Source organism: Gobius niger (genome assembly GCF_951799975.1).
Source record: "Gobius niger genome assembly, chromosome: 6".
Taxonomy (NCBI): Eukaryota; Metazoa; Chordata; class Actinopteri; order Gobiiformes; family Gobiidae; genus Gobius; species Gobius niger.
The window spans coordinates 29079868-29105682 of NC_136857.1; the positions used below are offsets into that span (position 1 = coordinate 29079868).

A 25815-nucleotide genomic window follows, 5' to 3' on the forward strand; every position below is an offset into this window, starting at 1 on the left:
GTTTAAAAAGTTGAAGCTGCTTGATTCGGCTCCGCACCAATCACAAATGGCGCTGTGTGGGGATGACAAGGTCGGAGATACACGAGGTATCTGATGCTAACACTAAACCAGGACTAAACTAGAACTGGAGTCGCCTCAAAAGAACTTGTAAAGCTCTTTGGTGAACTAGGAGTGTTTTTGAAATGTGCTCAATACAGTAAACAGGACTTGTCTTCAGCTCTTGATCTAAAATGTGGTGTCTAACGATGGTAAGACTCTGTCGGAGCGAGAATGGAAGCAGAATGTCTCAGTGTAGTTTCAGAGCTGTTGTCCAGGTCAGTGAGAGGACACAGTAAATGTCAGGTGTGGACAGGGCTGAGTCTGGTCCATGAGCTCCCTCTGTCCAGGATCAACACTCAGGACAATGGTTGGTTAGTCCTTCCATCTGTAAAGAGAAGAGAAACAGTCATTAGTCATTTAGCAGCAACAGAAAGTGCACTTCAGTGTGTAATAGTCTGGGGTTTCGAAGGATGGTTTAAGAAAATGAAATGTAGTCCGTTTGATGACATTTTCCAACATGTTCCAGTGATTTGTGACCATCACATCAGTCCCAGGTCGACGTGCTGTTTTACAAATCCTGTAATAATGGGAGTAAGGACTGAGGAAGCTGCAGTGACCAATCAGAGCAGACTGGCCTAAACAGAGTCCAACAGTCCTTATGTTTTGTCCAATGGAACCTGAGACAGGAGGCTGGACTGCAGCATCAGGAGGGGCAGTTTGGGACTGTTTCATGTGGATTCAGCAGAGCCACATTCACTGAGATCAGCCAAACCAGACTCTGCTCTGATCCACTCCTGTTCACTATGTAGCGGACACTCGGGTGCCCCCTGCCGTAATCATTGGGAGAGGCCGCTTCCTGCCTAATGGCGGAAGTTGCCTCTTTAAATCTCCCCCGCGCCTGGCACTCGCTCTCGACTGCTGCTGGCTGGTGACAGGTGTGTTTTTAACTTCTCGCTCGGTTTTAGTATTTTAATGTTCATTTATCCTTCTGGTTTTAGAGCTTTTAACGAACTCCGGTGGCGGCTTTTTTCCCCTTTTTAGAGCAGTTTTCAGGTGGGACAAGCGTTTTATTATTTTGTTTACATTGATTGTATTTCGGTTTTAACGTTTGTTTCCATTTTAATTGCAGATTTTAGCCTGCTACTGTTTTGTTTAGAGTTCTTTTTGGGGTTTCTTTTTGGTTTAATTTAAGCTTATTTTTGTATTTCGTAGCTTTTTAAACCCTTTTAGCTCTGCACCAGTTATGTTTAGCAGTCCCTGGGTCTTTTAGTCTTTAGATTTCAGTTTCCTTGGATGTGCTTGGGTGGGGGATTTGGCACGTTATTCTATTTTGCACTTTGGATTTTTGTTATTTAGTGAGTGTGTGTTTGTGTGTAGCCCTTTCCGTTTTGTTTGGGGTGGGGCTACCCCCTCTCAAGCCATTCATGTTTGGTTGTTTTCGAATGTTTATCTGTGTTTTCCAGATATCCTTTGGTTCTGGCCCAGGGGCTGCAAGGTTTTATTTGTGATCGTGCTTTTTAATATTGGCCATTTTAATCTAATTATTAATCTTATGAATAGATACTTTTCAACATTTCATTCCTTGTCGTTTTAAATAAACATTTAATTACATATTTCAAAAGCACTGTCTCTGTCCATTTTTACAAATCCTTATCTGCGTTTTCTTTGGTTATTTATTTTTAGTTAAGTACCTCAGGTCTTAACTACACTATAGTATATACTCACTGTAGATCCTCCAGTCGACAGTGAGGACTCTGTTGGAGTTCACGCAGCTCCTGGACGTCTGACTCCTTCAGGTTGTTTCCAGACAGACTCAGTTCTCTCAGATGTGAGGGGTTGGACTTCAGAGCTGAGGCCAGAGAAGAACAGCTGGACTTTGACAAACTGCAGTAGGTCAATCTGAATAAAGAATAAATGATGAACAGACGATGAAACTAATAATAAAATAATAATAATACATTTTATTTGTATAGCGCTTTTCAAGACACTCAAAGACGCCTTACAGAAAACAAGAATAAAATCACAAATTAGCACATTAAAATAGATGGCAGTTATTCAATATTAAAATCCTTTTTTAAAGAGGTGAGTTTTGAGTTCTTTCTTGAAGGTGAGGAGGTCAGAACAGGCAGGGAGCGGTGGGGGCAGTGAGTTCCAGAGTGTGGGGGCGGCGATGGAGAAGGCTCTGTCTCCCCGGGTTCGGTGCTTGGTCTCACAGGGGAGGGACAGGAGGTTGGCATTGGAGGAGCGGAGGGAGCGAGATGGAGTGTGATGGTGGAGGAGGTCGGTGAGGTATAGAGGGGCCAAATTATGGAGGGCTTTGAAAGTGATGAGGAGGACCTTGAACTGGATGCGTTGAGGGACGGGGAGCCAGTGGAGGTTCTGAAGGACAGGGGTGATGTGTTCACGGGAGCGAGTGTGCGTGAGGAGGCGGGCAGCGGAGTTTCGGATGTACTGGAGTTTATTGAGGGTTTTGGATGGTGAGCCGTAGAGGATGCTGTTGCAGTAGTCGATTCTAGATGTGATGAAGGCATGAATCAGTGTTTCAGCGGCAGAGAAAGTGAGGGATGGGCGGAGTCGTGATATGTTTTTGAGATGGAAGAAAGCAGTCCGGGTTATTTGCTTGATGTGGGGTTCGAAGGAAAGAGTGGGGTCGAGGAGAACACCGAGGTTGCGGATGAGTGGGGACGGAGTGACGGCGGTGCTGTCGAAATTGAGGCAGAAGTCTTGAGCAGATTTGGTGATGTTTTTTTGGACCGATGATGATGATGTCTGTTTTGTCACTGTCTAGTTTAAGAAGGTTGTGTTTCATCCAGGTTTTGATGTCGCTCAGGCAGTGGGTGAGGGTGGAGAGGATATTGGAGTCTATGGATGTGGTGGAGACGTAGACCTGTATGTCATCAGCGTAGCAGTGAAAGTCAAGGCCGTGACGTCGGATGATGTTGCCAAGAGGGAGGATGTAGCGGATGAAGAGGAGAGGACCAAGCACCGAACCTTGGGGAACACCCTGAGATAGGGGGGCGATGGAGGAGGAGCAGCGGTTGATGTGGATGAACTGTTGCCGGTTTGAGAGGTAGGACTGAAGCCGGGACAGAGCAGAGCCAGTGATGTTGAGGTTGGATTTGAGGCGGGACAGGAGGGTGGAGTGACTGATGGTGTCGAATGCTGCGGTGAGGTCCAGGAGGATGAGGATGCTGAGGTGGCCATAGTCTGAGGAGAGCAGGAGATCATTTGTGACTTTTAGCAGGGCTGTTTCGGTGCTGTGTTTCGGGCGAAAACCGGACTGAAATGGTTCGAACAGACTATTGGAGTTGAGATGGGTTTGAAGTTGAGCAGCAATGACACGCTCTAGAATTTTGGACAGAAATGGAAGATTGGATATGGGCCGGAAATTTGCAGGGTTGTCGTGATCGAGACTAGGTTTTTTTAGTATTGGGGTGATGGCAGCCAGATTGAGACACTGTGGAACAGATCCTGAGGTAAGCGAGGCATTTATGATATTTTTGATCAGAGGAGAAATTGTGGGGAGGCAGGTTTTGATGAGAGGAGAGGGGATGGGATCCAGGGAGCAAGTGGGAATTTTCATGCCTGATAGAAGTTTTGTCAGTTGAACAGAGGAGATGGGCGTAAAATCTGAGAGCTGCTGATTGCCGATGGGAGGTGAATCGGGGGGAGCTGAGTGAGCAGAGGAGAGATCGAGGGAACCGTAAATGGTGTCTATTTTGGACTGGAAGAAAGATTGAAAACTATTGCATTTGGCTGTGGTAAAGGATGAGGAGATGTTGTCGTGCGGCTTCAGAAGTGAATTGATTGTTGAGAAAAGAGATTTGGGGTTATTGGAGCCAGAGTGGATGAGGTTTGAGTAGTAATTGGAACGGGCAGAATTTAGGGCATCTTTGTATTGCTGTATGTAGTCTGTGTAGGTTTGGAGATGGACAGATAAACCAGACTTCTTGTACAGTCTCTCAAGCTGGCGTTTATGGGATTTCATTTTATGGAGCTCAGGGGTGTACCAGGGGGCAGTGTGAGTAAAGGAGACCGTTTTTGTTTTTGTAGGAGCCAGTACATCAAGACACGAGGAAAGAGTGTCGTTGTAGTGGGTGACCAGTTCAGATGGGTTGTCAGACGGTGGGGGAGGGGAGTTTTCCAGTTTAGTAGTGAGTAGAACAGAGAGAGCCGAAGGGTCGATGGATTTGAGGTTCCGGAAAGCTATTTCACGTTTTGATTTGGGGACAGGAAGTGTTCATGTCAAATGTGATGGCCAGGTGATCTGATATGTGTAGGTTATGGCTGGACAGGTCGTTGATTGTGAAGCCAGTGGAGAAAACCAGATCTAGGATATGGCCTCGGGTGTGAGTTGGGAAGTTGACTTGTTGAGTGAAGTTGAAACAGTTCAGAAGGTCCAGGAATTCAGCAGCAGGCTTGGAGTTACTATTGTCGATGTGAAAATTAAAGTCGCCAAGCAGAAGGATGGAAACTATTTGAACGTATTGATTGTAACAGAGGCTCATATGAGATTGTGCTGACGACCTGATATTTCAGTTTTCATTCAGTGTCAGATTCTGTCTGAGACAAACCTTTCTCTGTTTTCAGACACTTTGCATAAAGCCATATCTTCACTAGTTACAATGATGTGAATTCACCAGATTTCACTTGATTTGAGCCGTTTGGATAAGTTTAAAAGTATTTATTTGAATATAATCTCCTTCTCTCAGGGAGAAGATACAGGGCAGACTCAACAGATGAAAAACTCCACTCTTTTCCATCTTTTAGATCAAATGCTGAAAGTGGAATGTGAATGTGAGCATTAATGATGTGGGAATGTTTCTTATTTGATGCTCTCTGTTAGACACATTTCACAAGAGTCAATAAAGTACATGGTGTTAGGCCTCGTTCATCAGACTGGACAGGGAGTCTTTATTATTTATGTCACATTTTCTGTCAATGGGGCAACGTGAAGAGAATTGTTCCTAAAATGACTTCACTTGAACAGTTTAGCCTGAAATAAAAGGATATAAACTAAAACACTCCATCTAAACTTCCATCTAAACTAGAGCTGCACAGTTTTGTAGCCTAACAAACCACAGCCACTTCTTTTCTGCACGAAAGAAGGTGGGTCTGGCCATACAGGGTAAAACAAGTTGCTGATTGGCGGCTACGGCCGAGCAATCACGACCGCCATGAGAAATGACAAGGTTACGTCACTCGCACCACTATGTTGTTGGTTTAATTAACATTAACATTAGCCAAAACTAATCATGGATGAAGTAGTCGAGGATTTTGCCTCCGCATTCTCCGTGTGAGTTTATATTCTGTTCATATTTTGTTAATTGGACTTGATGAATACAGCTGCTTTGTAGTGAAGGCAATTGAAGCACTGAAATGGTCAGACTGAGCCAGGTGAAAGTGAGTGGACAATACTATTAGAGCAAAGAGAGGGACTTACAGCAGAGTCTCCAGTCGACAGTTTGGACTCTGGAGTCCGTCACACAACACCTTGATTTCAGAGTTCACCACTGAGTCCTTATAAAGGTATAAATATCTCAGGTGAGAAGGACTGGACTTCCGAGCCGACGCCACCACTTCAAGATGAACCTTTGAGAGTTTACAACCAAAAAATCTGTAAAATAATAAGTTAAAAGGCATTAAACAAAGCAGAGCTGCTGCCTGTGAGGCCAGTGACACTTTTATAATCAGAACAATATGGTCCATGTTACAGCTTTAATGTTCCATCTGGACTTACAGAGCCGTTCTGCAGTTCCTCACGGCTGGGACCAGTCTCAGTCGTCCTTCCTCTGATGCATTGTACATGTTTATGTTCAGCTCCTCCAGGACGTCCTCTGACATCTGCAGCATGTAGGCCAGAGCTGAGCACTGGGACTCAGACAGTTTCTTTAATCTGTCTGACTTCAGGAAGTCCTGGATCTGCTGATGGAGCGAGTGGTCGTTTAACTCAGTCAGACAGTGGAAGATGTTGATGCTTCTGTCTGGAGATATGTCCTTTGTGTTCATCTTCTTCAGGTTGTTGATGACTCTTTGTCTTGTTTTTGAGTCGATCTGTGATGGACCCAGCAGAGCTCCCAGAAGCCTCTGGTTGGACTCCAGAGTGAGGCCGTGGAGGAAGCGCACAAACAGGTCCAGGCGGCCGTTTGGACTGAGGAACGATTCTTGGAGGTTTTTTATGAGGAACTCCTGCAATGTTTTGTTGCCTGTGAATAATTTCTTGAGTATGTTTGTGTTGTTAAACGTATGAATGTGGTAAACAGCTGCCAGAAACTCCTGGACGCTCAGGTGGATGAAGCTGTAGACTGATTTGTTGAAGACGACACTCTCTCGTTTGAAGATCTCTGTACAGAGTCCTGAGTAGACTGAGGCCTCGCTCAGGTCCAGACCCACCTGCTGCAGGTCTTCTTGGTAGAACATGATGTTTCCTCTCTGCAGTTGTTCAAAGGCCAGTCTCCCCAGCTTCAGGAGGAGCTCACAGTCAGCCGGAGTCAGCTCTGGGCCGCTGCTCTCCTGGCTGTACTTCCTCTTCCTCTGCGTCTGCACTAACAGGAAGTGTGCGTACATGTCGCTGAGGGTCTGGGGCAGGGGTCCGCTCTGCTCGCTTCTCAACATGTGGTCCAGGACGGTGGCTGTGATCCAGCAGAAGACTGGGAGCTGACTCATGTTGTGGAGGCTGCGGGACGTCCTGATGTGGGAGAGCACTCTGTCACACTGCTCTGAGTCTGTGAACCTCTTCCTGAAGTACTGCTCCTTCTGTTGGTCAGTGATGAAGCCCCTGACCTCTGTGAACCTGTGCACACAGCGCGCAGGGATCTGATTGGCTGCTGCAGGTCGGGAGGTGATCCATATAAGGGCAGAAGGAAGCAGAGAGCCTCTGATGAGGTTGACCAGGAGCTGGCTGACCTCTGACTCCTCTGTGACCTCAGAGATGAGCTCACGGCTGAAGTCCAGAGACAGCCTGCTCTCATCGAGGCCGTCACAGATGAACAGGACTTTACTGTGGGCCAGAGTCTGAGCTGAGAGCTCCTTTAGTGATGGGTGGAACACATGTATCAGCGTCAGCAGACTGTAGCGCTGCTCTCTGACCAGGTTCAGCTCTCTGAAGGACAGTGGCACCACCAGCTCCAGCTCCTGGTTCTCTGAGCCCTGGGCCCAGTCCAGAGAGAACTTCACAACTGAGAAGGTCTTCCCCACTCCAGCCACGCCGCAGGTCAGCACCACTCTGATGGCTTTGTGCTCGGAGGGTAAGGCTTTAAAGATGTCCTGGCACCTGATTGGAGCGTCATGGACAGTCTTCTTGGAGAGAGTCTCCATCTGCCTCTCCTCATGTTGGGTACTGACCTCTTCACTGAGGCCCTCTGTGATGTACAGCTCAGTGTGGATCCTGTTCAGAGAAGTTGTAGCTCCTGTTTCAGCTCCTTCAGACACACTCTCACACCTCTGCCCCAGAACGCTCTTATAGGAACCTGCACACACCATTACACAGTTAGAATGAAGCTCAAAGTCCAGGACCTGAAGATGGTTCAACATATACAGAGAGAAACAAATAAGTGTTCCATGTCCAGTGTTGGTGTGAACAGGTCTCACTCTGTAAAGTGCTGTGGAGGCTCAGTCCTGGTCCACACTGAGGACAGGACTGTGTTGAACTGCTCTGGTCCCAGGTGGAAGACAAACAGTGTCTGCAGAGCCAGTGTCCACAGCTGGAGGAGACTGGATCCCTCAGGACGCTCCCACAGAGACAACAGGACAATGGGGCCGGACCAGGACTCTCTCTGTGGAGACACACACATCACGTTTTGAACTAGAAGAAATTAATGACTGAATGGGCTGACACAATTGAATGCCATCTGCATAGAAATAATACAAAATGTCACAGGATTCAATTAGTTGGCCAAGTGGCAGCATATATATTAAAAAAAAAAAAAGGGGTCGAGGACTGAGCCCTGTGCGACACCATATCTTAATTCTGTTGAAAATTAGGTATATTTGCCAATGGCCACAGAGAAAGTTCGATTTAAAATGTAAGACTTCAATAGCTGCAGAGCTGTGCCTGTGAGGTCTGCCCTGCAAGGGAGACGCAGTAGCAAGTTGCAACAAAGCCTGCGCAGCAGCGGAAACCAAGTCCTCCCCAGCAAGAATAGAGCCACCAGGAGGAGCTGGGGCCAGCGCGTTCTGGCCCATCGGGCTGGAGGCATCTGCCAGAGAGAACCGGAGAGGGCAATGGTTCGCATCTCTCGAGGTGAAGAGATCCACCTCCGCCCCGCCGAAGGACCTCCAAATTAGGTTCACCACCTCCGGATGGAGCATCCACCCCCAGGCCGGCATCGAATGATGGGACAGGAAATCGGCCACCTGATTTTGCGGTCCTGGTATCTGAGTCGCATGCAATCCCGCCAATCAAGGCCATGCCCACGTGAGTAGCTGACCCGTCACCTGCGTCAACCTGACTGATCTGGTTCCCCCCATGTGGTTCATGTGGCAGACCACAGACATGTTGTCTGACCTTATTAAAACATGTTGGCCCCGCAGATACGGCAGGAAATGACGAAGTGCTAAATGCACCACAAGCATCTCCAAGACATTTATGTGTTCCTGCATCGACAGAGAGGACCACGCACCCTGCTCCATCCGGCACTGCCACATCGCACCCCAGCCTGTGGACGACGCAGCTGTAAACACAACTTCTCGCCGAGACGGACAAGCCCCCAGTTGGACGCCGTGCTCGAGCCAAAGCCTGTCCCTCCATGGAGCCAGAGCCGCCACTGACGCAACACTAGCAACGGCACACGCCGGTGTGAAAGTTGCAATGGATCCGGATCTAGATGCCGGTCGTTCCGCCATATTTGCAGGGGAACCACACTGGAAACCGATAAGAGCCGCAGGAATTTGATAAAAGACAACCTGCTGGCCCCTCGAAACGCAGAGAGGGCCTCCATGATACCCTCGACCCGCCAAGGGGAGGGTCGAGCGGTCATTGAGACCGTGTCGAGAGCAATCCCCAGAAAAAAAACGTGACCTGGGTCAGAACCAAGTTGCTCTTGGGGAGAGTCACCCTGAGCCCCAGCCGGTGTATGTGCGCAAGGACAGTCTCCATGTCCCGAATAGCCTGTGCGCGGGACGGTGCACAAACCAGCCAATCGTCTATGTAGGGAAGTATCTTCAAACCCCGTGCCTGTAACGGTGCCAACGCTGCTGCTACAAATTGCATGAACAAATGGGGGACAATGAGAGAACGAACGGGGGAACCCTGAATTGAAAATGGCGGCCTTGAAACACGAAGCGCAGAAACCTCCAATGAGGAGGAGCGATCGGGTCGTGAAAATACGCATCCTTCAGATCGATGCTGGTGAACCATTCGCCCCTCGCTATAGCTCAAAGCACTTCCGTGGTGCGCAACATGTGGAATGGCAAGACTTTTAAAAACATGTTGAGACCTCTCAGGTTCAACACGGGACACAGATCCCGGTAGTTTTCGGGACCAGAAAGTAACGTGAATAAAAAACCTTGGATCCTGCAGGGGATCCACAGGCCCAATTGCGCCCTTGTCCTAGCCTGGCTGACGCCAGACTAAAATCACAAGTGATATTTAGTCTGGGGACCACCAATTCATTTTCTCGTAGGAGAGGTGTGGTTTACGGGGCGCTACGAATGTCAATCATGCGTCTGCACGTAGCACAGCCAATCGTATCATCGTATCCGATGACATATGACGTACCCGCTGTAAACATTCGAGCTAAACTATTTAGAACACGGCCTAAAGCTCGATCGAAAAATAGCGTCGCGTCTGCTGCTGTCATGTTTGATCCGTAAAAACATGCACAATAGGCCAGGATGAATGATGTGTGTGAGTGAATGTATGGTGGTGGTCAGAGGGTCCGTTGGCGCAGATGTGTGTAGTTGCGAAAGCGCCTCTGACAGTCTCCCCCAGGGGAAACTGAAGCTACAAAAAAAAGTAGCTTTCCACCACCGAGTATGGAGTGAATGTACAACTGTCTCATGTAAAGCACTTTGTGACTATATGTCTGTGAAAAGGCGCTATATAAATAAAAATCTTCTTCTTCTTCTTCTTCTTCTTCTTCTTAAATAATAGGGCTGGGACAAAATATCTGATCAGACCTGGATCGCAATACTTTGTGCTGCAATACCAAGAATCGATACTTTATCAAGTATCGCAATATTTTCTAACAATAATAGCAGTTACGCAGCACTTTGTTACATTTTGTGTTAATGCCCTTTTCAGTCAGTAGATGTCAAATGGCATTTGGTTTATAAAGTTTGGACACATGACACATTTTAACACTTTAATGTTAAAATTCTACAAAACTCAACAAAATTATTATTTTTTAAACCGGTACAAACCTGATTTAAATAGTCTAAAACTGGTCTAAACCAGTCTAAACCAATCTATACCTGGTCTAAACCAGTCTAAAAGTTGTCAAAAGAAGCATAAATCAGTCTTAACTTGATCTAAACCAGTCCAAACCAGCATAAACTAGTCTAGACTTGATCTAAACTGAATATTTTAAGTATTACACACTTGGTAGAGAATGGTAGAGATAGGCAGAATTAGAAACAACACATGATTTAATAAAGCGTGCTCTACCAAACGGATGAGCAAACTATTAAAGGGTTAAGGTAAACATATCACTTATTATAATTACTGTATCGCAATACGTATCGGCCCCTGGGTATCGTGATATGTATTGGATCGTGACAAAAGTGGATCGTCCCAGCCCTGTTAAATAAGGTGTTGTTCTCCTGCCCTGGGCTTTGGCTTTAGCTCACTAAGAGTGTTTTATTCTGTTTCTAACCTGGCAGAAAACAGACTCAGCTAGTGCAGCAACAACTAACTTTGCCAAACACTTACTTTAGAAGATGGGCAGAAATATCCACGTCCCTGATCGTTTCTCCTGCTCCAGCCCGGTCCATCTTCACTCTCGCTGCTCACAATTATGTCTCACAGCTGTTTTAGGGCCGTGTTGTTTTAGATTTCTGTCGTTCATGTATGTTGACATCCAATATGTGAACTTCCCTTGGCAGCGTATAGTCCCGCCTACACAGCATCATCATCATCATCCTGTGCATCATGTGCATTGTGAAAGAGTCGCAAGTAGAGACAAACTCGTACGTAATAGATCAATGACTCACACACACAGGCAGGAGGGCCCGAGGGAGAGAGGATCATTCACTTAAACCACTGGTTCTCAACCTTTTAGAGTCGCAACCCCCATTATAACAGTTAATTAGGATCGTGACCCCACCCGGGTCAGACCATGGGAAAAACAGGGACATTAACCCCTTAACTCCCACCTGAGCCGAGCGCATTTTCTCCAATTTGGCTTTACCCCAATCCAAAAGCTTCTGGAAAAAAGCTGTGAAAATAGCAACAAAACTGAGACGAAAACAATGATGGAAATGTGACAAAAAAGTGATGAAAAATTCATGAAAAAGTGGCAAAAATGTCACAAGAAATTGACCAAAAATGGACGAAAAAATGACAAAAAATTGACCAAAAAAAAATGACAAAAATTGACAAAAAATGACTAAAATTTGATAAAAATGTGACAACAAAATGACCAAAGTGTAACAAAAAAATTACAAAAATTTGATAAAAAATTTACGAAAAAATGAAAAAAATGTGACACAAAAATTACAAAAATGTGATAAAAATTTGACAAAAAATGGATAAAAAATTGACAAAAATGTGACCAAAAATGATAAAAAAGTTACAAAAATGAGTTGAATACCCAACAAAAAAATGATGGAAAAAAAATCTGATGACGTGAGGAAAAAGATCCTCTCTGTTCAGATGGGAGTTAAGAGGTTAACCTTATATAACTCTTAAAAAAAAAAGAAAAAACAATGGCTATAACAAAAATGAATTAAATTTAGATCAAATAATGGCACCCTGGTAAAATAGCATGTATGCTACGACACCATGATAATAATAATATTAAAATATATATTTTATCTATATGCTCTGGCGACCCCCCAAATTTGTCTTGCGACCCCCTAGTGGGTCCCGACCCCCAGGTTGAGAATCCCTGACTTAAACACATAGATGTTTTCATTTCTTCAATATGTGAGGAATTCCATTAAGGCGTGAGAAAACATGATTTACACAGTCTATGGAGATAACAGATGAAAGTGTGAGAGTTGACAGCTCTATGTTCAGTGCTCTTTCTATGTGACCAAGTTGGGTTGAGAAAGACAAATTGAGGCGTGAACCTCAGTTTAACAACAGGAAATCCGGTCTAACCTCAGTCTGAAGTTACAAATAATCAGCTTACTAAATGGGATTCCAAACCGGAACTTTGTCTAACAAGAGCTGGCTTAACACAGTACGTTTATGTGCTCTACACTGTACTCACACTTGAAACACAGAGTTTGTATTTGTTGTTAAAGTCTAGAAGTCACTGATAAAGCATAGCAATAAAAAGAGAACACCCTCCCCAATTTCCTTGAAGTCACGTGATCAGACTGTGTGGTTTAAAAGTGCGTATCTCTTCTTCTTCTTACGTAAAACCAGACTACCAGATATTTCCCTATTTTCACAACTCCGAACTTACAAAACCCTTGTGAAGAGGGCAAGAAAATGGACAAAGTTTTCTAACTGTTTATTGTTTTATTAGGGACGCCATATTTAGCTTGTAAAGATTACAGCACAAGTGCGCAATGAAATAATAACACGATTAAAACAGACAACAGAGTAAGAACTGACATTATAAAGTACAAATCATGCAGTAATTCTCTTTTTATGATCCCCTCGATACAATTTACTGTGTGTAGTTGGTGTCTCTGTCCGTCAGATGGGGCCATTTACTTTCCATCTGTAAAGATCTGTAGCTTGGATTTATTTCGCTTAAAGCAGTACTAAGTGACGTGTTTACCTTAATAAATCCTTTCCGTAGTCCCTGTGGGGGTAATACAAGTGTTTATGGGATGATTGGCGGGTCTTTCATCTCCCCCTGGTGTCTCTGGCCAGAAAACCTTGTTTGCAATTTGACTGCCACCGGACCGGAGCCACCAATACACACTAATGGAATCACGAAGAAGAAGCTAACAGGCTAACGGGCCAAGCTAACTGCGGGCTAGCATCACTTTAAACAGTATTTACAGCCATGTTTGAGTGAAAAAAATATTTCCATTGTATAATTGGATGCACAATATCCCTCTCTCCCTTCGCCTTTCCTGTCAGCGTAGTATTTACTCTCCAAGACAATTAATAAGTTAAAAAAAATCGTAACTTGCTACAACACCTGCAGTTGCGCTTATGGCCTCTAGGGGCAAGAGTTACTTAGTACCGCTTTAACTGGGACTGGAGTCGACACAATAGAACTTGTCTTGCAGCGTGTACGGAGGACAGACATGACTGTAGATTAACTCTTTATATACAATGTTGTGTCTAACAATGGTCAGACAGTGTCCAGGGGAGAATGGAGTGTAGTTTCAGTCTGTTGTCCAGGTCAGTGAGAGTGTGAGGTGTGGACAGGGCTGAGTCTGGTCCATGTGCTCCAGTCAGTGGATATATAACAGTGGTGTTCGGCTCTGCCAACAGGCACTCGACTCTCTGTTTATTAACAAAAGGCACAGCATAAAAAGCCCAAGTCCCTGCTCCTCGTGGTGATAGCTCTCCTCCTCAGATGGATGCTGCCGTCTGGTCAGACCTCCTGAGCTCTTCTGCCCGGTGCTGGGAAATCCCCTCCGAACACCACGTGTGTCCGGCCACAGCGACTCCTGGCGGCCCAGCACCAGCACCACACACCCAGTTTACAGGGATTTACCAACAGATACATGGACTGCAGCTGAGGACAGAAGAAGACACAGACGGGAAATGAGCGTCTTCAAGTGATGGGGGGTGAGTGGGTGAAACAAGGGGGGAAGATTTGATTTTTTAAAAGGGACTAGATGGAAGTTGGCATTTTTATACTCGCTACTGCCACCTCAGGTCTTATGCGTAACTGCAGTTTCTATGTTAAGCTTGTGCGTGACGGCACTTTGGACTTTTTGAGTGACAGTGCAGGATTTTAGCGACAGTTGTGGTGAACAGGTCTGGGCTCATTCTACACATTTGGACATTGCTGGAGCAAGTAGGGGGCAGAAAACACATACGTTTAACATTTTGAAACTCTGCATAGTCCCTTTAACCAGACCTTTATTTAGTCCGTCAGATAAAACCTTTCCATTTTCACATTTACACCTCGTGCTATTTACAAAAGATACCAAAAAATCTTAATTTATGTAGAAAGAGAAGGAGGGAGAGAAGGAGACATGGTGAGGTTAAAAGGAGACAAGGCGAGAGAGGATAGAAGTGGCTTCCACACTGAGGTCACTGTGATTGAATAGTATTGACCAGTGTTTTAGGAATGCAGCTGACAAACAAAAACCTATCCAATGAGAACAATGAGGAAGAGGAGTAAAAGAAACACGGGCCAGGCATCGAGCATGAAGTCTCTCAGTTCATTCATCAGGAAAAACATAAGAAATCATCAGCAAATAAAGAGGTATAGTAAAGCTGAAACGACTAATCGATTATTGAAATAGTCGACAAGGCAAGGCAAGGCAAGGCAACTTTATTTATACCGCGCATTTCGTACACAAGGCAACTCAATGCGCCAACAACTATTTTAGTAATCGATTAATCGCTTTCTGGTTCACACAGACTAAAATGGAGCAAAAATGACACAAAAATGTAGTATTTTTGATGAAATCCTACTTGGTTTATATAGTTAAGGTCTGTGTACATATTGTTCATTGTAAATTTCAGGAATAGAGCCTCCAACAAACATTTCCCTTTAGTTTACTCCATCAAAACATCTTCAAGCAGCGCCAATTAAGCTATATGTGATTAAAAAAAATAGAAAAAATACAATTTTCCTACACCATTCACAGCCAAGAGATTACTCGATTAATCGCAAAAATAACTGATAGATTAATCGATTATAAAATAATCGTTAGTTGCAGCCCTAGAGTATAGAAGAGGGGAAAGACGCATCTCCTCACACAAAGTCTGAACATCCATCCCTACATCTGTGTCTTTGGGATGATACGTTTCCACCGATATTGACCAATGCACCGGTCACAAATGGCGCTGTGTGGGGATGACAAGGCGCGGGTCGGGATATACGAGGAACTGACACATGCATGTAATATAGACATATGCACATCATACTCACTATAGTTCCTCCAGTCGAAAGTCAACGCTCTGTTGGAGTTCACGTAAGCCCTGGATTAACGAGTCCTGCAGGAGGTTATGTCCCATATCCAGCACTCTGAGGTGGGAGGGGTTGGACTTCAGAGCTGAGATCAGGGACCAACAGCAGGACAGCTTGCAGCCGTTCAGTCTGAATAAAGAGTCCATTATGAGAGCAGCTTAAAACAATTCAAAAGGACAGCATTTCCACTTTCTCCATACATTTATATCCAAATCTGCTAATGGCGTGAATAGTTCATCAGATATTCGAAACTACAAACCCAACATACATACAAGTCCAACTGTAGATGTCCATAAATTTGCAATATTGTGGAATGAATAGTTTTAGCAGACTGTATATTTTTTATGACCGATTTAGGCAGAAATGTGAGAAATTTCAGAGCGTTCACATACATTTTCCTCCAACTGTATATGTTTCCCTTGGCATGATGTAGCCTTACAGAAGCTACGCACTAATCAATGTGCCTTGGTATGTGCAGGGGCTTGAAAATTCTCGAACACTAATTATTGACAGAATCAAAATCATTCAGTCATTCTATTTCAAGGCTATTTACATTGTAGATTCTCACTGAAGGCATTAATTTATGAATGAACACATGGAACAATGTTTTAAACAAAAAAAGGTGAAATAAATTCTTCAAAATAGCCCCCTTTTGCTTGGATTACTGCTTTAAACTTTTGACATTTTCTCAATGGGCTTCACGATGTATAGTCCCAGAAACAGTTTTCACTTTACAGCACTGTTTCAGGCCAACCATGTCAGATCAGGACCTTATGAAGCTCACTGAGAAAATTCCAGGACTAAAGGGTGCTGATTTGGAAGAATTTAAAGCTGCCCAAAGCCATTTTGCCAGACCAGAATGATTGCATTCCCACATTGCATCGCTAGATGCTCCACCTTCAAAACAGCGAGCTAACTTTGTCCCGCTGAAGCAGACGAGCGCCGCACCTCCCTCACCTCTCACGATGCAACACACAAATATAAGATTGTCCAATCTTTCCATTAAAGGACTTTTTTTTTCATACAACAGAGTGCCCCCTCCTAGAACCGCCAACCTTAACGTGGTGGAGGGTTTGAGCACCTGTATGATCCTGGGAGCTCTGTGCCCCTGGTAGGGTCTCCCATGGCAAACAGGTCCTAGGTGACGGGTCAGACAAAGAGCGGTTCAGAAGCCCCTTATGAGAGACCAACAGGCCCGGTTAGAACCATAAGGCCGTCCTTCTGTGGACCCACCACCTGCAGGAGGAGCCATAGGGGCTGGTGCAATGTGATTTGGGCAGCTCCAACAGCTGCCCCCATGACCCGGAAACGGGCCACAGAGTGCCTCAAACTTTTTTTTTTAACTTTTTGATTACTCCACCTCCTGCACTTGCTCTATGCAGCCTGAATCAAGTCAAATTATTCCTGATCATTGCAACATTGGCTCAGTCTTGGAAGAGCCCCTGTTTGTTAGGGCCCTCAGAAGCACTCACGTTTCCTGTTTTGAACACACACATAAGCATCAAAATGTTTACTTGCTACATATTTTATTTATTCTGCTGATACTGTGTGTTGCACACAAGATTATAGATACTTCCCTTCTGTCTTTGAACGTATCACAAGGGCAGTGTGATGAGAGGAGTGAGGGGCGTGGGTGAGGGGAGGGGGTGGGTGGAGCAGGGTTCACTACTGACAAAAATAAATTCCAGGAGTACAGGTGAGGGTACTGTGGTGTTTCCTGTATAATTTGATGGGCCGGATCTTGCGGTTCATAGCGCAGGCTGTAGAGCAGACGATTGCGCAGACGGGTGGCGCTCCTTGCAATCTTAGTGCCATACCAGCCGCAGAAAGTGGGCAGGACAGGGGGTGGACAGACTCGCATGGAGATGTTGTTGCGCCTCCTCCCCATGCTTTCCCCAGACCGCCACTGCGGAAGGCAGTGGGTTGCGGGTGGTGCGAGGGGGATGTTTAATAAAGCTGAAAGAAATAAAGCTGTCCCTTCGCTCAGCTGCATGCAGACACTCGCTCTGAGATGAGCGTAAATCAGCAGTGGCACTGACACATGTTGTAAATACAGCCTTTACACGAAACATTATATCAGCTGCTTTTATCCATGCGTGTTCGCATTGTGCCACACGCTTGGATGGATATGAAAGTGTAAGTCAAGGTAAGTGAAGTCAGCGTTGCTTGTAGTACACACCTCCACCGGCCAACTTGTTTCCATAAGCCATGCCCCCAAGTTACCGGCAAAGGCACAAAAGCATGTATTTGTGCTCAACCAAAAACCCACTATGACTAAGACCATCTCTGCGTCAGGCACAAGATCTCGCCCCATGTGTTCATTCATAGTTTAATGTCTTCAATGAGAATCACACGATGTAAATAGTGTTGAAAATAAAGAAAAGCTGATACATAAAAGTGTTTCCAAACTTTTGAGCAGCATTGTACATCTGGCCTTTGCCAAATCTGATATAAGACCTTGAACTGACCCCAGAGAATCCAGGTGACAGTCTGAGCTCTGCAGGAAAACACAGAGACGCTCCACTCCCGAGTCCTTCAAGTTTTTGTTAAAGTTCAGATACAGTTCTCTCAGATGTGAGGGGTTGGACTTCAGAGCTGAGGCCAGAGAAGAACAGCTGGACTCTGACAAACTGCAATTGGCCAATCTGAATAATGAACACATTATGTAAAACATTAGATTAAAAAACTACTCCACATTATTTATTGTATCAGAAAATCGTACTAGACTTGGAACATGCCAAGTGTGTAACAGCAACAGAGAACTGACCCCAGTTTCTCCAGTCGACAGTCTTTACTCTGCAAGAAACTACACAGATGCTCCACTCCTGAGTCCTTCACGTCTGGGTTATTGCGCAGCTCCAGTTCTCTTAGATGTGAGGGGTTGGACTTCAGAGCTGAGGTCAGAGATGAACAGCTGGATTCTGACAAACTGCACTTGTATAATCTGAACAAAGAAAAGTATGGAGATTTGAAACAAATGAAAGATGGATAAACTGTTCCACTGCCGAAAACTCACCTATTTGTGTGACAATTTGAGATCAAATTCAATTGGTATCTTGGTAGATCTTTATGTAAGTATTTAAGTATTTAATAAACCATATGTGTCCCATGTGTGCTTAAATCAGGTATTGGTTTTACTGAATTGTAATGTTGATTTATTCAGAATTACAAACCCATTTGACATGATGTAAATGGAAGAAATGTCCCCATACTCAATGTTGTAAATCCAGTCCTAATGAGAGCTAGCGCAGGCTGTGGCGGCACCAGACATTTGAGGTCTTTCATGAAGGTGCTTACAAAACATGCAATATTCGGGATATTACATAACACACATAATAAATGTGTGCGCACACGTCCTGGCCTAATTTGGTGTTCACAACTACCTCCCAGTGCATAGAAGAGCACTGAGTGGGTCACAAAGGCATCAGCGCCAGCCTTTTTCCCAGCGTGCTCCGAGGGTTTTTTTAAGAGCAACGTGTGCACCAGAAGAGCAGGTCCTTGTGAATGTGTGGCCCTGCATATTCACGCCACCCTATCACACTGTTAATGCTAAAGTTGAGCTTGATCATCACGCTGATCCCCACAACTCAAAACCTTGAACAAAGGCAACACGTTCATGAGTTAAATTAACTTTATACCACTGTTGTGTGCTGTTGTATCATAAGTGCAAGATAACAATGGATAATGGAACAGTGTCTCACTTTATAATATCAGCCAAACTCATTGATCAAATGTAGTGAACGACTGTAATGACCCTGGAGTCAGGCTCAGCTCCTGCTGCTGTGGATGTATTAACATACCGCGACAGCAGTAGTGTCCTACAGCGCCGTAGCACTGAAATCAGGCCGTGAGAGCCTCCGGCCTTTTGAGACTACAGCACACATACAGAAGAACTTACGTCAGACTCTCCAGTCGACAGTTTGGACTCTGGAGCCCGTCACACACCATCTTCATTTCAGAGTTCACCACTGAGCCATACAGGCATAACTCTCTCAGGTGAGAGGGACTGGACTTCAGGGCCGACACCACGATTTCAAGGTGAATCTTTGAGAGTTTACAATGTGAAAATCTATGATATATACATGTATTAAAAAAAGACATTAAACAAAAGGCGTAATGAATAATAATTTTAAGCCATGTGGACTTACGCAGCCTTCCGGCAGTTCCTCACAACTGGGACCAGTCTCAGTTGTCCTTCCTTTGATGCATTGTACATTTGTAGGAACAGCTCCTCCAGGACGTCCTCTGACATCTGCAGCATGTAGGCCAGAGCTGAGCACTGGGACACAGACAGTTTCTTTAAACTGTCTGACTTCAGGAAGTCCTGGATCTGCTGATGGAGCGAGTGGTCGTTTAACTCAGTCAGACAGTGGAAGATGTTGATGCTTCTGTCTGGAGATATGTCCTTTGTGTTCATCTTCTTCAGGTTGTTGATGAGTCTTTGTCTTGTTTTAGAGTCGATCTGTGATGGACCCAGCAGAGCTCCCAGAAGCCTCTGGTTGGACTCCAGAGTGAGGCCGTGGAGGAAGCGCACAAACAGGTCCAGGCGGCCGTTTGGACAGAGGAAAGATTCTTGTAGTTTTTTCATGAGGAACCCCTCCAATGTAATGTTGCCTTTGAATAATTTCTTGAGTATGTTTGTGTTGTTAAATGTATGAATGTGGTAAACAGCTGCCAGAAACTCCTGGACGCTCAGGTGGATGAAGCTGTAGACTGATTTGTTGAAGACGACACTCTCTCGTTTGAAGATCTCTGTACAGAGTCCTGAGTAGACTGAGGCCTCGCTCAGGTCCAGACCCACCTGCTGCAGGTCTTCTTGGTAGAACATGATGTTTCCTCTCTGCAGTTGTTCAAAGGCCAGTCTCCCCAGCTTCAGGAGGAGCTCACAGTCGGCCGGAGTCAGCTCTGGGCCGCTGCTCTCCTGGCTGTACTTCCTCTTCCTCTGCGTCTGCACTAACAGGAAGTGTGCGTACATGTCGCTGAGGGTCTGGGGCAGGGGTCCGCTCTGCTCGCTTCTCAACATGTGGTCCAGGACGGTGGCTGTGATCCAGCAGAAGACTGGGAGCTGACTCATGTTGTGGAGGCTGCGGGACGTCCTGATGTGGGAGAGCACTCTGTCACACTGCTCTGAGTCTGTGAACCTCTTCCTGAAGTACTGCTCCTTCTGTTGGTCAGTGATGAAACCCCTGACCTCTGTGAACCTGTGCACACAGCGCGCAGGGATCTGATTGGCTGCTGCAGGTCGGGAGGTGATCCATATAAGGGCAGAAGGAAGCAGAGAGCCTCTGATGAGGTTGACCAGCAGCTGGCTGACCTCTGACTCCTGTATGACCTCAGAGATGAGCTCACGGCTGAAGTCCAGAGACAGCCTGCTCTCATCGAGGCCGTCACAGATGAACAGGACTTTACTGTGGGCCAGAGTCTGAGCTGAGAGCTCCTTTAGTGATGGGTGGAACACATGTATCAGCGTCAGCAGACTGTAGCGCTGCTCTCTGACCAGGTTCAGCTCTCTGAAGGACAGTGGCACCACCAGCTCCAGCTCCTGGTTCTCTGAGCCCTGGGCCCAGTCCAGAGAGAACTTCACAACTGAGAAGGTCTTCCCCACTCCAGCCACGCCGCAGGTCAGCACCACTCTGATGGCTTTGTGCTCGGAGGGTAAGGCTTTAAAGATGTCCTGGCACCTGATTGGAGCGTCATGGACAGTCTTCTTGGAGAGAGTCTCCATCTGCCTCTCCTCATGTTGGGTACTGACCTCTTCACTGAGGCCCTCTGTGATGTACAGCTCAGTGTAGATCCTGTTCAGAGAAGTTGTAGCTCCTGTTTCAGCTCCTTCAGACACACTCTCACACCTCTGCTCCAGAACGCTCTTATAGGAACCTGCACACACCATTACACAGTTATTATAGGAAACAATATAACCTGCATATTTAGAGTAGAACAAAATATGCTGCCACCAGTTGTGAATAATAGTAGATCAACACTTCAGGCCTGATTTACTAAATGTACCCATGTCCAAAACATTAGAAATGCTAAAGAGACATAGTGGCAGCAGTCTTAATCATCACTACAACGATCAGTAAAACGACCCCAAAATGTACAAACGTTTTCATGAGCAGGTGTTTGCGCATCAGAGTGCCGTTGAATATTTTGTCAAATGCTTGAATATGTCACATTTACAAAGAAAAAAAAATGTGTTCAGGTAAAAAAAAATACACTTTACAAACACAATCAGCACAGTGGTTTGCAGTTACTTTTAGTAACCAGGTCTTTGAATGTACTTGGTGTAAAACGAATTACTGTCAGGCTTATTCTCAGTGGTAAGACAGAAATAACCGTCAGGAGCAGGTGAAAGAATGTGACCATTTACCATTTTAAAAAGTGAAAAAAAAAATAGCGTAGTGTCGTCCTAAATCCCAGTCTGACAGTGGCAAATGGTTAGTGGCGCTTACACAGTGGGGCAGGGCCCAAACTGAAGAGCCAGCACCGGCTCTGCTGCCTCTTTAGTGTTTCAGTAGAAGAAATGTGTAGGTCTCCAGTGTTTTTAGCTCATAGGCTAAATATACGCATACACATTTGAAGTAGAATGTTTTGTCTGTATTGATAATTACCTGGTCCGCACTGAGGACAGGACTGTGTTGAGCAGCTCCCACACAGACAACAGGACGATGGGGCCGGACCAGGACCCTCTCTGTGGAGGACAAACACATTCACTAGCTGGACTGTTATTCCCACAAGTGCTTCAAATGATTTTGCTTCCCCGTACACTTTTATGTGACAATTCTGCATTCTCAAAGTTTAGTAGTTAGTAACAGATGAGATTTAACTTCTACAGTGAGCACTTTTTACAGGGGTTTCCGAGTAGTGGTCTGTTCTTCTTTTCTACATACATGCCTTTCAGTCAAATGACTTCTGTAGGAGTGGCCACCATTTTGGAGACCGTTGGCTAGTGTGTACGTAACAGTTAGAAATGCCCTTTTCTATTTGTTTTTTCTGTTAATTTCATCATTTTGTGTTTTATTTTGAAAACCCGGATGTTATCGGGTAACTTGCCTCTTTTACACATGCACAAATTGAGGCCTGATAGTGAACTGGTGCTGGGCTTATGGAAGTGAGAGAGAGTTCTTTTATGGTATTTTCCAAACAGGTTTTAGCTGCATCTAAAAAGTGGCAAGAAAGCTCCTTTTTTCCTCTCTTTTTTCTCTTTTCCTTAACCTTTTGAGGGCGACGTCATGAGGTCGACCTTGAGGAACCATTTGCAGTGAGGAACAGGAGCTTCAGCTGCTCCGAACCAGGCGGAGGGAACAACCAGGAAGTTACAATATCCTGCAGCAAGTTTAACAATTACCAAACCGGACAAATATATCTGCACAACTGCACAAAATGATCCTGTCCTTTGGTTCACTTTAGTGTCTGTTCTTTCACAGCGGATCTTATGCAAATAATCCAGATGTGGCTTAAGTTTTGTTCTTGTAAAGTGTGAACAAAAGTGCATAATGTTGCCATAAGTTCATAGATGTTCCATAATAAAACGTCTGCATGACCTGCTTTATGTCGGAAAGTCTAAGGATACTTCATTTGCCTGAACTTTACATTGTCTTCCTTGAGGCGACCTTGAGTGCTTAGAAAGTCGCCACAAATCAAATGTATTTTGAGTTTGGAAACCTTCAGGAGGCAGCAGTGGCTTGTGGGATTGTTCTTTGCTCCTTATGGGCTGATGAGGAACATCCCGAGGTTCTTCTGCTAAAGGAGGTATTAAAGGAAACAAAGGGCTTCTTTCCTCACTATAACTGCACTCATACGTTTGGATGCTCCTTGTCACGGCTGACGATGACATACACGTCCGGGTCAACGATAAGAAGAAGGAGGTTCCTGTAGAACTTTACATCGCGTCAAATCCTTTAAATCAACATTACAAATGTTATTGTAAAATTTATATGGGATTGGTAATGTTTATGAAATATTTACAAAAAAAAATAGGGTTTTCATCAAAATATACTACATTATCTTTGTGATGTGATAATCGCAGAAAATGATCATTCATACTAAAACAGTCGGTGATTAATCGATTCGTTTTTTCAGCCCAAGTTATGACAATATAATCCCGATCTCAATGGAAGTTTCTCTCAAAATAAAGTCCTCCTTCACCCTTCGCTTTGTTACTGTTTGGAAGCAAAACGAGACACTTCCCATGTAGCTCCTCTGAAGCTGCCGATGAACTCACTGTGTTTGAGTGACCTCTGCTTGGTTTATAGAATGGCCCAGTGAAGACGGAGCCTCCTCCTCATCTTCACACGCTCTCTCCATGTTTCGGTCTGAAAGGTCAAGGAGAGGAAAAGAGTTCATCAAGAGAAAAGCAGCGACTCTGTCCAAAAACACACTCCACATATACTGTATGCAGTCGGAAGCAATTTTGTGGTAAATGACGTCCATTACTCTTTTGATTCAACAAATATGTGTTAATCAGCTTTTTACAACTATATTTGAACATGTTAACGGACAGGGTGGTGTTTGCTAGTCCCCACAAACATGGCAGATCTCTATGGTAACAGTGAATTTATGACTTTCCATCCAGAGCTCCAGACCGTAAAATAGCAAGTTATTGCATGGATAATGAAGAGCCATATTGTCATTATGTTGTAATGGGACAAAACAGGAAGTGATTGTAATTGAGGGTATAGGAAATCATTATCATTTATAATGTTTCTTTTTTTGGTTTTATCTGTAGAGCAATAACAGTTTTACAGTGCCATGAGGAAGTATATGCCCCTTCCTGATTTCTTACATTTGTTTGCACAAGGCCAGTTCATTACCGTCTAACACAATGTACCATGAGAACACTGGAGCGATGCACCTCTGCACACCTATGTAGGTATTCCATTAAAGGTCCTATATCATGCTAAATCAACTTTTTGGAGCTTTTAGCCATGTTGTTATGCTATTTCCTTATCAAAAACACCCCCAGAGTGGTTTGTGGCTTCCTTCACGCAGTTCTCAGCAATCCTCCTGAATCCTGCTCTCTGAGCAGCTGCGCTTCCCTCTGCTTGAAAACCACCACCGTTTTCCGGTGGAGAACCATGGCCTCAGATTTGGAGGTGCTGATCCTCATCCCGGCCGCTACACACTCGGCTGCAAACCGCCCCAGAGCAGCTGAAGGTCCTGGTTCGTTGAAGCCATCAGAACAACATCATCCGCAAACAGCAGAGATGAGATCCTGAGGCTCCCAAACCGGACACCCTCCGGCCCCTGGCTGCGCCTAGAAATGCTGTCCATAGCATGATACAGATCCTTTAAAAACCCGTTCCCTGCTAGAATAGGCATTCACATTAACAATGTCAGACTGTTGGATTAATTTAATCCTCATTGGAAAAAAACTGAGCTTTTCTTTCAAAGAGAAGGAGATTTTAAGTGACCCCAAACTGTTGAGCGGTAGTGTATATTTACCACACGTTTCCGATCATCGAGCCAATCTTTTATATCACACAAAGACATTCCCAGTGAATACAAAATGCCGTTTCCAAATGATTATCCCATTTATTAAAGGAAAGAATAATCTAAAAGTAAATGCCCCTCTGGGATTAGCCCAGAATAACCAGATTTTCTGAAAAGGTGAGTTTAGTTTCTTTGGCCACTCTCAAGCCTGAATACCACCAAGTTTGTTGAATCAGGAAAATATCCCATTTAGACCAGTCAGACAAATAAAGTAGGCTACAAAATCTCCAATGGTGGGAGCCATGCATTACAAAAGTAACGAGTTACAAAAATACATCACTTTTTTCAGTAACTAAGGAATATAACATATTACTGAAACAAAATATGGGAATACATTAGTCATTACAATTCAAGTATCTCAAGTTACAAGTGCAAACACAATCCAGGACACTGGTGTATAAGATCTGCAGTTGTGTCAAAACAAAACACGAGAGAATGAGGATGAAGAAGGAAAAGGAAATTATTGACTGCACTTTTGCTTAGTGGCATTATTACTATTTTCAGTTTATATTATGACAAAACTAACTCAGAAGTAACTCAAACTAGCGTAAGTCAGCTACATTTTTGAAACAGTAATATGTAATATAAACACATTGCATTTTCAAAGCTGTGACTACTAATACAGAATATGTTTCAATTGTAAAGTAACTCGCCCAACACTGAAGATCTCATAAGAAAACCTATAATGCCTTGAAATGACTCCAAGAGCAGCGACGACTCATCCAGGAGGTCACCAAAGAACCCAGAACCCAGAGCGACGTCTGAAGATCTGAAGCAACAGCTCGTCTCTCATTTGCCAAAAAACTTGACTTTTCAAGAAATGTTCTGTGGACTAACAAGTACATCTCTAAACCACAAGATAACATTCTGACAATCTAGGATTAGGATTACCAATAAAAGTTAAAGATAGGAAACACAGAGCAGCCGTGACCTCTGCTCTACTCGGTAACAATCCTCATCAGACAGTTTTACAGTAAAAGTTAAACTCACCTCTGCGAATGAGCTCGGATGGAAATGAAGTCAGAGTACGGGTCAGGCGTCCCGTTTGTACAGGACAGCGTGCCCTTAT

The 25815-nt window shown here is 44.6% G+C and overlaps 1 protein-coding gene across 2 annotated transcripts; it reads right to left on the minus strand.

Moving 5' to 3' along the window:
* Positions 1-280: 280 nt before the first annotated feature.
* On the minus strand, positions 281-25815 carry LOC306964109 (protein NLRC3-like). Of its 2 annotated transcripts, none has more exons than XM_079558011.1 (9): positions 25737-25815; positions 23479-23569; positions 21866-21945; positions 19406-21134; positions 19156-19326; positions 18025-18201; positions 17726-17902; positions 15215-15386; positions 281-417 (listed from the first exon to the last, which is right to left on the minus strand). In XM_079558011.1, exons 2-8 carry the CDS (start codon positions 23559-23561, stop codon positions 15218-15220), a joined length of 2586 nt encoding a protein of 861 aa, XP_079414137.1. In that variant the 5' UTR covers positions 23562-23569; positions 25737-25815; the 3' UTR covers positions 281-417; positions 15215-15217. The 2 variants fall into 2 exon arrangements, with proteins under 2 accessions (XP_079414137.1, XP_079414136.1); XM_079558010.1 differs by having other exon boundaries at positions 285-424; positions 15219-15386.